Below are 14,861 nucleotides of genomic sequence, written 5' to 3' on the forward strand. Positions count from 1 at the left end.
AGGCTTTATATATAATAACAGCAATGACAGAAACCGTGATTTTTTTTGAGTGGATAGCATATGCTTTGCATTATTTTAAGCGCTTCACGTAGGTTATTTAATTCTCAACAACACGTTTAATAGGGCTTCCCAGGTGGCTCAGTGGTAAAGAATCCGCCTGCCAGGGCAGGAGATGTGGGTTCAATCTCTGGACTGGGAAGATCCCCTGGAAGAGGAAATGGCAACCCACTCCAGTGTTTTTACCTGGGAAATCCTATGGACAGAGAAGCCTGGCGGGCTACAGTCCATGGGGTTACAGAGAGTCGGACACAACTCAGCGACTTGGTGTATTTAATAGGTAGATAATGTCATTTTCCATATTTTACGTGTGGATAAAGTCATACCATTAGTAATTGTGAATTTTGTTTTACCCTGCTCCACTTTTTTTCAAGCTGTGATGTAGTGATGCCAAGATTCAAACACAGCTCTTACCTGATTATGCATAATCTATGTTTATAACACCTATAGTATGTTACCTTCTTTTGCTCTTAGCTAATCTATATAGTTCTGGAAGAATTCTTGCTATATTTGTTTCCTCTGTGTTAGTATGAATGAAACTAAGTCAATGTCCTTCATAAGGGAAAGAAAAGTTTAATGATTTAACTATGAGAGTGAAATTATAATTAACTCTTAGTTCCTCATGTTGAACTGAGCTTGTATTTATTAGCTGAGAAAGATTGTTGACAGTGCCCCCATGATTTTATTGTCTCTCAGCTTATAGTTTTTAGAACTTAAATATTAAGCATGAATGTTGAGCAGTGTAGACTGTTACATTTAACTCTGTCTTACAGGATTGTTTTAGGAATACATCCATTCAGTAGAGAAATACTAAAAACTAACTATGAAAAAACACGTTAGAGGCTGGGATCCTCAGAATAAAGCTGCGTAGGTATAAGGTCCTGCTTAGTTATTAGTTATAATTCCTATTTGCATCTTGCCTTTCTGTTGCCCAAAATAAAAAGAGGATACCTGGCAAGTTATAGAATTCTCACTATACATGAAGAAAGAGCACACCAGTTTCTCAGGGGAAACTGTTTTCCTGATGTTTGGTTCCGGAAGAAATTTCTTCTATGGTTTACAAGTAATATGAACTGAGTGATGGGGTAGAGAACAATCTCAGCAGGATTCCTGTTCAGAGCAAAAGAAACACACCCTGAGAGTGCAGTTTTGGTTTTCATCAGTAGTTTTTCAAATTAAGGTTCTTATAAGAGCAGAGAGTCTGCCATCAGTTGTTTTTCAGTGAGAGTACTTACATTGGAGTGTGGGAGGTGGGAGTGGGGAGTATGGTGTATTCCAAGTATACAGTTTTCAAAAATAACATTTATGTTTTTCTTTTATTATAAACAGAACACTTTCTCATGGTAGAAAATTTGGAAAATACAAGAGTTTAAAAAGAAGAAAATAAAAAATCACCTCCTCGGAGAATACCGCTGTATTAACGTTATGCAGCTTTTAAATGGCTTAAGCCGTGGATAACCGAGGCTATCTAGTCTAGAGGAATGGATGGGCTTGACACAGTCTTCCATCAGTACCACTGTCCTCAACTGGTTCTGGCAAGAAATGGGCTGCACATGTCTTTAGGTTACTGCCTCTGGCTAGGTCCAGACTTGCAGATATCCTGTGCTGTTTGAAGGCCATTCTGTATGCTCTTAAGGTGAATAGGTTGGCTGGCAACTTGACTAGCCTCTTGTGAAAATCGAGGCACCTGTCTGAAACTTCAGAGTGGGTTGAAGGTCATCCCCTCTGCATAGGGGATCCGTTGGAGCTGAGAGGCAAATGAGGGGTTTCTGCCTTCTTTTGTGAGTGTTGAATGCTAGACACTCAAGCAGCAGCCTGCTGAAACTCTGCTCTGAAGAAGGTGCATCGAAGCAAAAATATGGAAGCCAGGTAGCCTGGTGAGGTCAAGGTCAAGAGTAGGGTTGTGCATCCATCCTTGTACCTCCCAGCTGACGGTCTAGCTTTGTGGGTCAACTCCATAGCACTTTCCTGTAGAGGCAGGTCAGCAGCATTTCCTTGTTAGGCAATCACCAGTATGTGCTGGATGCTTGTTTAATGTCAGAAGCGTGATGCCTCCCTGGTTTTACTGGTGTTTCCCACCTCATTCACTATTAACATGACTTGCTTAGTAATGGAGGGATAATGTTTCCTGAACCTGAAATGCACATAACTCCTTATCAAGTGAGTAGATTATATGACTTAAGAAAAGAACACACTGCCAGCGATTCAGACGTGCCCTTGACCCAGGAGGACCCATGCCATTTAGCTGAGTTACCAGGATTGAGAGGTGTTGAAGCCCTCCTCTTGGGCTAGTAGATCTGTCATGAGAATCTGGCTGAGCAGCTGATGGTGAAGCATCCAGCCTCCCTGGCACTGTTTTGAGTGCTTTTCCTGTGTTAACTCATAAAACCCTCCCAGCCCTGTGAGATAGGCGCTGCTGGGTCTTTCTAGATGAGGAACCTGAGGCCTGGGCAGTCAAGCAGTGTCCTCAGACACTCACTGGGTGGTGTGAGCCCAGGTGGATGCACAGTCTCTACGATTAATCACCAGGCACAGGTGATGATAGGCTCAAACGGCAATGTGAAATTTGAAAAAAAAGAATGATCTAAATAGTCAATAAACATGATTATCCTTACAGGACATGCAGATTAAAAACTGTGAGTCTCTCTTTCGTACCCATCAGATTGGCAAACATTTTAAAACCTCATAGCACCAAGTGTTTGAGAGGACGTGGAACAAAGGAAACTTTCATACTCGGCTGGAGAAATGTCTAAATCGGTGCAGTCACTGTGGAGAGCTGTGTGGCAAGGTGAAGACGTGTACTTTCCTGCCCACTTCTGGGCTACCCGAGAAGATGTGTGCAAGCCTTCATTAGAGCGTTGTGGTTAAGAGTAAAGAAATGGAAACCACCTAAAAGTCCTTCTATAGGGAATGGATAAAATGAATTATGGTATATTCATACAATGGAATGCTGTGCAGCAGTTAAAATGAATGCAGTGTTGAGTGAAAAAGCAAGTTGCAGAATGATTTGTACGGTATGATGCCATTTATGTGATGTTTTGAAATGTGCAAAATGATATGCATATGCATAAGTAATACATTGTATGTATTAACAGTGACTTTGAAGTGCATGGGCATGTTAAAATACCAATGGAGTGGCTGTCTCTGGGGAGGGAGGGAGGGAAATGGATTGCAGCTGGGAAAGATGGTTCACAGTGGATGTCATCTGTAACAAACCTGGCAAGAAGATCTGAAGTAAATATGGCAAAATGTTAAGGTCTTGCTAAGCTGGTACATAGGTATTGATTATGTTAATGTTATTCTCTGTACTGTACTGTTATATATATTTGATACAAAGTGTAATTAACAATGCACATAAGATGAAACATCAAGCATTAGGATAAAGTAAGTGAAAAATAATGTTGAAAGGGGAGAAACACAAATATTTTAAGGCCAGTTTGGCTGGGAGCCTGAGGTGAGGTATTTGTGGGGAAAATGTTTCATTCAGAAATGGTTCAGCGTGATGGTGGAGGTTTTAATACCATGTAGTTGGTTTGTAAATCTGACCACCTTTGGGTGGATACAGGTGAGGCCAAGAGCCAGTCAGAACGCTTAGCATTCTCCCGAGGTGTGCCGCTCCAGGAAACCTGCGGAATGGGGCTGGGGTAAGGGAGGGGAGGGCGGGCTCGCACTCCTTCCTGCCAGTTGTTCACACTGAGCCTGTGTGCGGTGCATCCCAGGGTGCCTGGCTGGGATGAGATGTCCTTTATATTCCGGTCTTCTATAAGTCCACGTTTTAAATAGAATTTGAGAGGTCGAGGGTGTCTTAGAGTGATGCTTTTAATTGAGGTAATTAAAAAATTTCGGATTAGAGCAGAATCTAGAAAAAGCAATGGGGCACCTATAGCCTCTGTGGTTGCAATAGTTATACAAGGTAGATGATTAGGGTTACTGTTTAATTCATTCTCAGTGAGACTCCTGTGTGGAAATTTGAATTCTTTGGTGAGATGGAATAAACCGTGTAATAGGAAATGTAATTGGAAAAGGGGAAAGCTTAGTCTTGGATATTTTAAATTTACTTAGGAAGAGTATAGAATTTTAAAACTTGGTATTTACTCTGACCCTTTGGTATTTACCCTTAGATGGTATGCCCTTCTGTTAGCTCCCAACTTGTGAATAATAGCAGGCAGCTAGATTTTAAATGATTGTGTGTATGTGTGTGTTTCTGAATTGAGGTCTGAGGTGTAAATCAAGTAAATTGTATGTTTTTGTGAGAATTTTCAAAAATCTTAGTGTATGTGGGGCGTTTTTAGTGTGTGTATTGGTTGATGAATTATTCCTTACTCTGTTCTCTTACTTGTATGGTCTCTTATTTTGCTTAAAAAAAGTGCTGAATTTGCTTTTGAAGAAAATAATTACTTTTTCAAACTTCTTTGAGGTGCACCCCTTTTTAAAACACAGTAACAAATGCACATCATAAAAAGTTAAAAGAGTACAAAAGGATAAACTGAAAACTCTTGCCCACCTGAAACCCCTGCCCTAATCCCTTTCTTCAGATCCTTATGCATTTCTGTAATAGTTTATGCCTATATGAACACTGACTATTTTGAACCAGATGAAGTTGCCATTTTTATAAGTCGGAATAAGGCATTTTCGTTTGGTTCAGTATAACGTATGTGTCTTTTGTTTTAACATGGATAAGAGCATATTATATACCCTGTTGTACATCTTGCTTCTTTTAATATTTAACTGTTGGATTTGTTGCACATCGTGAATACTGACATCTACCCCAGTTTTTATTCATGACTGCATAGTGTTTTACTATGCACTAGTTTGTATTAGAACAGAGCTTATTTCCAGTTTAAAAAGTTAGCTAAAACTGTGTAATATCCTTTTATGTTTTACACTCTGATGCAGTATACATAGATATGTAGGATAAATTCCTAATAAGAATTTATTTTACTTGGATGAAAGAACATATGTAATTTTACTTCCAGACACTAACTTTTGATCTAAAATGTATGTGTGGTTAATAGTCACTGCATATTTGACAGATACTTACCGTTCCATCTGAATCCTGCTTTTGTTGCTTCATTGTGAGATTGAGAAACTTGGGGAGTAAAGATGTTATTTCTTTGTGATATGGTCAGACCCTGAAAATGACAATTTGCCATAAGGGGGAAAAATGATAACTCTTTTGTGGCATTCAAAGTTCTCACATACTTAGGTGTGGTGGTTTGAGAGAGTCAGTTAATAGCATTTCCTTCCCCTCCCAAGTCCAGAAGTATTACTGCACATTGAAAGCGCTCGAGCTTTGAAGAAATCCACCCCACTCACCCCTCTAAGTTCTCATTTAATTGGGCATCGGGCTTTTTAGAAGCCCCCCAGGTAGTACTAATGTGCAGCCAGGATTGCCCACTGGTCTAGAGAGAGTGTGGGCTGACATTAGAAGGGGAGCTGGGACTGAGCTTTGCCGGACAGAGAAAGTGGCCAATTAGAGAAGGATGAAGCTGCACAGGAGACTCCTATGAGGTTCGCCAGAGAGCTAGGAGAGTCAGTGTAGGATCCTGGAAGCGAATGAGAGAGTGGCCAGCAGGGCCTGTTGCTGGGAAGGCCTTTGGAATGTGGGTTTAGTTCTATGGACACCTAGTTCCCTAGGGAGAGCCGTCAGCGGGAAGCTTGGCACAGATGCCAGGCCTGAGTGGGCTCAGAAGTGAGGATGAGGAGATGGAGGCAGCCAGCACAGGCAGCTGGTGAAGGCATTCGAGCAGAGAGGACGGAAGAGGTTTGCCATTATATTCAGGTGATTTTGGCTGCAAATAATAGAGATCTCTTAATTCATATGGTTTAAATGGTGAAGAAAACTTACTTGATCCAAGAGTTCCAGAAGATGATTCTAGGGTTGTGTATGTAGTGAGTGATTCGACAATGTCATCAAAGACCTAGGTGGTTTTTTTTTTCCAGCCCCACCATGTGACTTGGACCTCAGACTGCCCACCCCCTCAGGATGGCAGGAGGGCTTCTGTAATTCAGATACCACACTGGACATTACAGCCTCCCGCAGAAGGATGACTCTTGTACTCCTCAAAAGAAAAATTTTAATACACATATTGAGAAGTGTACAGTTCATAAGTGTGCAGGTTGGATTTTCCAGATGCAGATAACCATACCCAGCATCCAGATCAGAACCCCAGTACCCTGGAAGTCACCTTTGTTTCCCCTCAGTCACTGCCCACTTCCTTCCCCAGGATAACTCCTGTCCTGACTTCTGACACCATAGGTTAGTTTTGCCTGCTTTGTGCAGTATAAACAGAATCATGTGATACGTGCTCTTTATGTCTGGTTTTCAGCATTGTGTTTGAGATCCATGTTGTTGCATGTAGTTGTAAAGTGTTCATCTATTGCATGAATATACCACATTTTATCCATTCTATTGTTGATGGGCATTTGGAGGTTTCTAGTACTTTTACAGATAGTGTCATTGTGAACATGTCTTCATTTCTGTAAAGTATGTAATAAAGGAGTGGCATTACTGGGACAGGAGGGTGTGCTTATGCTCAGCTATGCACATAATTTGCACCGTGGTTGCATCATTCTACACTCCTGCCAGCAGCACATGAGAGTTTTAGTTCCACGTCCTCACTAACACTTATTATTTTGTGTCATTTCATTTAGACATTCTGCTGAGTGTGTAGTGATACGATGCTGTGATTTTAATTTGCATTTCCTTAAGTTAATTTAGGAGGTTTAAGTTGAACATTTGTTTTTCATATGCTTATCGACCAGTCAGATATCTTTTGTGAAGTGCCTGTTTGAGTCTTTTTTTTGTTTTTCTCTTTGGAGTTGAATGTCTTATTAGTAGGTTTTTAAAAAATATTCTGGATAGGAGCATTGGTCAAAATATGAATATTACAAATGCCTTCTCACACTCTGTGGCTTGCCTCTTTTTGCTTTCTTCCCATGAACGCAAGTAGTAATTTTAACGTACTACAATTTATCAATTTTTTTCCTTTATGGTAAGCACTTTTTGTGTTCTGATTATAAACTTTGCCTACTCTGCAAAATACTCTTTGTTTTCTAAAAGCTTGACTGATTATTGGTATTTAAATCTCCTATCCATCTGGGGAGCCCCAGGTGGCGCTAGTGGTACAGACCCGCCTGCCAGTGCAGGGGACAGAAGAGACACGGTTTGATCTCTTGGTTGGAAAGATCCCCAGGAGAAGGGCATGGCAGCCCACTCCAGTATTCTTGCCTGGAGAATCCATGGAGAGTCGGACTTGACTGAGCACACATGCATGAGATAGGCCATGATCCGTCTGGAGGTGGTTGTTTGTATGAGGTAGGGGTCAAGGTTCATGTGAATGTCCAGTTGACCCAGCCCTATTATTGTTTTCTTCTAGCCTTTGTTTTGGGTGTTTTGGGATCACCCCCCTCCCCCACTCCAGGGCCAGCCTTGGTGGGGCTGCTATTCCCAGGGCAAGAGAGAGGGTCTCCCCCTGCCTCAGGGATATGGCCAGAGTAGGGTGCCTCGCTGCACCCACCCTCGGCTTCTTGTGGAGCCTGTGAGTGGGGCTCAGACTGCTTCTCGCTGCTCCCTAGTCTTGCTCCTCTTGAGGTCACCCAGAGCCTGGCCTTCCCTGCAGCTCGGACTGCTTCCCAGCATAGCCAGCCCCCCTCAGCCCTGCCCCTCCTTGCTTCCTGGGCTCCTATTTTGGAGCCCTCCCCTCTGATCCCCAAGTCTGATCCTCTTCCCCCAGCTTCACCTCTGCCCTGAGGCTTCCAGAGCGGCTCTGCTGAGACAGCCCCTTGGTGTCTCTTTCCTGTGCTGGAGACCACAGGCCTCTGCCCTCACCTCCAGCCCTCACAGGGCCTCAGCCTCCGACTCGGGAACCCTTGCTGTCCCTGCCCCTCCTCTCTACCTCCGGGATGACGCTCTCACCCCCACCCCTCTGCCCCCCCAGACCCTGTGCACACTCTGTTCTCTCTACTTGGGATGCTCTTTCCCAGCATCACAAGGCTCCCTCCCTCCCTTTATTAGAGATTCAGCACAAATATCCTCTGTTCCTAGAAGCCTGCCCTGACCCTTTTTCCTGATAATTCACTCTCTCCACCTCATTAGCTTTCATATGACTTGGAAATCGCTTGTTTTTTATTTCTGTATTATCTCTCTCCCACTGGAGTACTAAACCCAAGAGGGCAGGGCTGTGTCCAGCTTGTCCACACTGTGTCCATAACACAGCGCCTGTATGCCCGTATGTAGCAGGTGCTCAGGAAGTGGGCAGGTGGCTGGATGGTAGAGGAGGAGGAGGACTCTTTGGCTTCTCCATTTGCTTGCAGGCCTCCCCCTGCCCGCGACAACCCTGCAGCGGTTTTGTGCTGCTGCCTCAGCTCTGCCTCCGACGTGTATATGGAAGACACATTTATTCACACATTCGTTCACTCAGTGTTTGAACGTTTAAAGAATGCACAAGCATCTCTGCGTAGCAGGCTCTGCACTACCTGCAGGGATGTGGAAGAGACCCCCTCAGCCGACCCAGCCCCATCTTTTACGAGTATGTTTTCTCCATGCACTGCGGTGTTAGCTTTGTCATACAGATCGGGTGACTATATCAGGATCTGTAAGGATCTGTTTCTGATTTCTGTATCCTCTTCTGTTTGTCAGGCCGTCTAGATAGCTTTTGAATTTTATGTTTAAAATGTATATATGGTCTTTTAGTAGGTATTGTGGAGAAGGCAATGGCACCCCACTTCAGTACTCTTGCCTGGAAAATCCCATGGATGGAGGAGCCTGGGGGTCGCTAAGAATCAGACACGACTGAGCAACTTCCCTTTCACTTTTCACTTTCATGCATAGGAGAAGGAAATGGCAACCCACTCCAGTGTTCTTGCCTGGAGAATCCCAGGGACAGGGGAGCCTGGTGGGCTGCCGTCTCTGGGGTTGCACAGAGTCGGACACGACTGAAGCAGCTTAGCAGCAGCAGCAGCAGCAGCAGTAGGTATTGATGTGTGGTAGAATAAGTTAGCTAGTTTTGTTCTTTGTAATCTTTTTGTTTTGTTTCTTGGTTGTTTTTGTAATTGGTTTTTAAGAGTGAGCGGTCCCCTCAGTTCTGGGTCATACCTGAACTGTGTACCCCTAAACCACTCAGTGGAGAGTGGGTTTGTGATGACTGGCTTAAACTTAACTAGGAATTATCTCAGTCTTAGAGGTGGACCGTCACAACAAGTGTCTAGCAGTCAGAGGAGGAGGTTAGGTGCTGGGTAGATTACCAACAGTATGTGCTTAGGGTTTAAGACATTTATTTATTTTTTACTTGCTTTTTAAAAGATGAGAGATCTGAGTAGATTAAAAGTCAGTAGGAAGTTGGATGACAACGTCAATGTACTTCATACCACTGAATTTTACATTTGAAATGATTCATGGGGTAAATTATGATATGTGTTTTACCACAATAAAACATACTGATGGGGTAAATTCCTTAAATGGAATGTCTGGTTTTACAGGAGAGAGAAGGGATGATTGATACTGTAAGGATGGGTGGTTACATGGCACAAGTGGAGGAATCAGCCACAGGAGGAGGAAGAAACTTTCATTGTAAAGGAGAAAAGTCAGGGCTAGATTGAGAGAGTTCTCTTTGATATGTCCAGTTTACTCATTGAAATAGGAGTAAAGCTCATTGGCTGAAAGGGGAGTTGGAAGGAAAGGACCTAAATTTGTTTTTGTTTTTTTTTGACCACTCTGCGAGGCATATGGGGTCTTAGTTCTCTGACCAGGGATCAAACCTATGCCCCCCTGCACTGGAAGTGCAGAGTTTTAACCACTGGACCACCAGGAAGTCCTGGAAAGGACATAAGATTTGAAATGGTCATTTAACAAAATTAGAGAGTGATTTGATCTAGAATATTGGTTAACACTGTTGAAGGCCCCTTTGGGTCGTTGGGATCCTGAGTAAGTAGTACTCCTGGTGTGCTCTGCTGTGTTTTTTCCCTGGTAGTACTTGGCTCCCTACATGTGGTCCTGGAGAAAGCAGGAAGCAGGGCTCATCCAGAATTGGGTTTTGCCGTAGAGCAAGATGTAAGCATAGGGACAAAGAAGTATGCAGCTATATGCATCGGAATATGAAATAAGGAACCAGCGAATCTTAAGACAGATCAATAAGGAAGTTTAAAAAAGAGAGAAAATGGGTACGTCAGTGAGGTGAGCCCCCTGAGAAGCTAGTAGGAATAGCTGAATAAGGAGGATGGAAGGAGCTATGCTATCCGGGGAAAGAGTGGGATGCCTGAATTAGTGATTTTGGGCTCTGAACAGTTTTGAGCAGTGGTAAAGTTCCCTGGGATGGCGGTGGTGGGTGGCTGAGCTGGGCAGAGGAGGCCACTGACTCTAAGGAAACTATGAGAGACCAGATGCTAGACCTCAGTGCTCGACAGTTTACAGTGTACTGTGTACTGTGACAGTTTACAGTGTACTGTGCTTGAGCATAGTATCTGAAAACAGGAAAACCCAAAATTGTTAGCCTTGTCTTAAAAATGGGAAAGTGACCCTAAAGAGGTTAATTACTTCCTATCTGCCCCAGTGAGAGTTAGTGATGGCGCTGGACTTAATCTCATGTCCCAACTTACGCTCTGTCCATTATAGCTTGGCCAGTGTGTTGTGTGAAATATCTGGGACTTTTATTCTCCAAGATCAGAAGTCTTGCTGACAATACCACATAGTACCAAAAAAACTTCATGCAAGCAATAATAAGGTAGGGATCGGTGAGATATAGATAGTTGTGTGCAGGAAATACTCCAGAAATATTGAAAGTACCTATTCTTGGGTAATTGTGATTGTGACTGGGTGACTTTTTTCCTTTGTTTTGCTTTTCTGTATTTTCCAAATTTCCTATAATGGACATATATAGACTAAAAAAATTAAAAACTAGATTGTATATGGAAAATTAAAGTACAAATAGATACACATTATATAATACCTGTTGAAAAATTTGAGTTTTTTATTTCCTTTTCCTTTAGAAATGCACTTGGTGATGGAAAGAGAGCTACCATTCTGAAGAACAATTGGACAAAGGTAGGTTTCTTGCATGCTTTACTTTGGCTAAACAGTGCCGTATAACTTTGTGAAAAGTCTGTTTACAGGATATAAATCCCTATGTAAAAGTACTGGTTGAAATTACATGGAGCTCAGGAGCGTGGCCAGGGGTACCTTCAGTTCCATAATCAGAGAGGACCTGCAGCCCAGCGGTAAGGGCCAAGTGTGTCTGTCGGGGACAGGCCGCCCCTATGGGTTGTGAGCACACCTGAGTGGTTGAGGTGTCAGCATCTGCACATTGTGGAAGGATTAAGGACCTGACTGGAAAATGAGGCTTAAAACTCAGGAGTGTCTGGAGACTAGCTTTGTAATCTTGAGGTGGGAAAGGGTTTCTTTACATACATACACAGGTCAGAGAAGGAAAAAACTCTGATAATTATCTCATGCTTAAAATTTTTTGTATGTTGGGACACCATAAATGAAATTATAGTCTGGGAGGAGATAGTTTGTCACATATGGAACAGAAATAACTTGATAGGGCTTTACATTCAAAATATGTGAAGAACAGAAATAAAGAAACTCAGTAGAAAATGGGCCCATGAAATAAGCATTTCAGAGATGAGGAAACCTGAATGGTCAATAGGAAAAAAAGATTGCATTTCCTAGTAATTAAAATTGTAAAGAAATAGAAACCAAGAGAGCCTAATAAAGAACCTCCAAACATACCCACATGTATACCCACAAGTGCAAAAAACAGTGATATTGTTTGGGTTCTTCCAATAGGTGAAAGTTAGAGACGGCTAGTCCCGCGTGTTGGTAGCGTGTCTGCTGACAGGAGCTCTCAGTAAGCCTGTGGGGTGTGTTTGTCGCAGCCACCTTGGAGAGCTCTGCTGTGCCTGTGTTGTAATTGACTCCAAGGGTGTGTACTCCACAAACGTTCTTGCCTATGTGTACGTGATGAGACGGGCAAGCTTGGTCACTGCAGTATGGTTTTAATGGCACAGAACTGCAAATACCTGAGTACACATTAATAAAGCAGTGGACCAGTGTGGTATTTTCATTTGGTCACAGTTATTACTGCAATCCCTCTGGTCAGCCCCGTGTGCCTTTAGCCACCCATCGTTGCTGCGGCCTCACTCCTGCTCGCCTCCCCTTTGTCCTCTGTCAGCCCTGGGCCGCCTCACTGTGCTCGCGTGCACCAGGCCCACTCCCACCGCATGCTTGCTCTTCCCTCTGCCTAGGGTCAGACTGCCTTTCCAAGAGCCCGAGTGAGCTCCCTTGCTTGCTTTCCTTCTTCACTGAGAGTTCTGTTCTCAGTGACCTTCCCGGAGCAAACCTGGTCCTTCGTAGACATTTGCTTATTTTTCTCTGCTTTATCTTTTTACCTCTTAGCGTTTAACATGATTGCATATATGTATGTTGTTTAAGTTGTGTTCTTATTTGTGTGTGCTTTAGTATAACGTGAGCTTCCTAAGGACAGGTTTTTTGTGTTGTTTTTTTTTTAGGATAGGTTTTTTTGTTTGGTTCATTTCTGAACCACCTGCCTGAGAAGCTGCCCAGCACATAGCAGGCACTCATAGTAAATATTTAATGAATGAATGAGTTGAAATGAGTTATTGGCTACCAATAATTATAGATTTAAAAAACAGTGTTTACATATTTGTTTTTAAACCAGAATGAATAGAATCATAGAATTTTAGAGCCCCCAAGTTATGATTCAGATGGCCTCGGAGTGTATCTGAGTCTGGGAATTATAAAATTCTCCAGGTGAATTTCTGCATCCAGATATTGGAGTCACTTCTTAAATGCCTTATTTTCTAGATTAAAAAATTAAGTCCCAGAAGGGTAAAGTGACTTTCTGTAAGGTGTCATTGCAAGTAAGAGACAAGAATGAACTGAGAATCCAGCATTAGACAGGCTTCTGCTTGAAGGTGATCTGTTTGTTGCCATTTTCATTACAAGTTGCTCTTGTAGTTGAAGCATAATCTTTGCTGATCACTGAACTTGGCATTTGGCAGGTGCTGTGTAAATTTACTTACGGAATGAATGGATGCTCGTGTTCATAATACTGAAACCTAGATCATGATACTGATTTTCCAGAGGTAACTTGCTAGGTCAGTCTATTATCAACTTAGAAAAAGTGTTCCAAAACTTTCTTTAAAAAAAATTAAATAGTATTTAAGCAGGGTATAATGTTCAATGCAGATGTTTAAGTCTATGTTCTTTTGACTCCTTTTTTTGCCTCTGTTGACAGGTCTGCTATCTTTCCTTTGTAAGTAATCTTTGCTTTTCCTAGGTGTTTGAAAATCTCACTGTCTTTTAACATTTGGCAGTTTTATTGCAAATAAATTTTATTGTCTGGGAGGAATTTTCATTAAATTTATCACACTTGGGATAGCTTGGTTTCTAAAATCTGAGGATTCATGTCTTTTCAGCATTTCTGGAATATTTTCACCCTTAACTATTTGAATGTTGCCTCCTCTTCAGTTTATTTTTGCAAAACTTCCGTTAGATGCTGTATATGTATGCTATCTTTCATACGTCTTAAATTCAGAACTTTCTTAATTACTTTGAAGACTTTATGTAGAATGTTTATTCCTGGTTTAACTTATCAAACAAAATATTCATTCTTTTTTTTTTTAAGACTTTTTTAGAGCAGTTTTAGGTTCACAGCAAAATTAAGAGGAAGGTCCAGAGATTTCTTGTAAATTCCCTGCCCTGCACTTGCATAGTCTCCCCCAACAGAGACACACATCTGTGGAAACCGATGAACCTACGTGGATATGTCATAATCACCAAAAGTCCATAGTTGGTCTTAGGGTTCATTCCCTAAGTGGACTTTCTATGGGTTTGAACAAATGTATAATGACCTGTGTTTCACCATTGTGGTTCATAGAGTATTTTCACTGCCCTGAAATCCTCTGTTCTGCCTATCCATCCTTCCTCCCAAATTGTGGCAACCATTGATCTTCTTCTGTTCCCATAGTTTTACTTTTTCCAGAATGTCATATAGTTGGCATCATATGATGTATAGCCTTCTCAGACTGGCTTCTTTGACTTAGTACTATGCATTTAAGTTTCCTCCATGTCTTTTCGTAGCTTGATAGGTATTTCTTTTTAGCACTGAAAAATATTACATTGTCTGGATATATTACAGTTTATTCATCTACTGAAGAACATCTCGATTGTTTCCAAGGTTTGGTGGTTATGAATAAAGCTGCTGTAAATACCTATATGCAGGTTTTTGTGTGGACATATATTTTCAGCTCCTTTGGGTAAATACCAAGGAGTGCAATTGCTGGATCATATGGTAAGAATATGTTGTTGGTTTTTTTTTTTTTTTTGAAAACTAAAAAACGGTTGCCAAACCGTCTTCCAAAGTAGCTGTACCGTTTTGCACTTCCACTGGCATTGAATGAGAGTTCTCGTTGCTCCACGTCCTCCCAGCATTTAGTGTTGTCAGTGTCCTGAATTTTGGCTGTTCTGATGGATTCATAGTGGTATCTTATTATTTTAATCTGCATTTCCTTGATGACATGACATGTGAAGCATCTTTTCATATACTTATTTGGCACTGTATATCCTCCTTGATGAAGCGTCTGTTAAGGTCTTTGGCTCATTTTTTAACTGGTTGTTTTCTTATTTCTTAAGAGTTCTCTGTATATTTTGGACAACAGCCCTTTATCAGCTGTATTTTTTGCAAATATTTTCTCCTAGATCCGAGCTTGTCTTCTCATTTTCTTGATGTTTCTTTCACAGAGCGTAAGTTTTCATTTTAATCAAGTCTAATTTATCAATTCTT

General features: G+C 41.8%; 1 protein-coding gene across 2 annotated transcripts in view; it reads left to right on the forward strand.

Moving 5' to 3' along the window:
- The window catches only part of TTC3 (tetratricopeptide repeat domain 3), a 112,824-nt gene that overhangs the window by 11,131 nt on the left and 86,832 nt on the right, over positions 1–14,861 (forward strand). For both annotated transcript variants that reach the window (XM_068960788.1, XM_068960712.1), the window contains exon 10: positions 11,044–11,098. In XM_068960788.1, coding sequence (XP_068816889.1) covers positions 11,044–11,098 — 55 coding nt within the window. The remainder of the gene's footprint in view (positions 1–11,043; positions 11,099–14,861) is intronic.

Source organism: Capricornis sumatraensis, chromosome 1 (genome assembly GCF_032405125.1).
Source record: "Capricornis sumatraensis isolate serow.1 chromosome 1, serow.2, whole genome shotgun sequence".
In the NCBI taxonomy this organism is placed as follows: domain Eukaryota; kingdom Metazoa; phylum Chordata; class Mammalia; order Artiodactyla; family Bovidae; genus Capricornis; species Capricornis sumatraensis.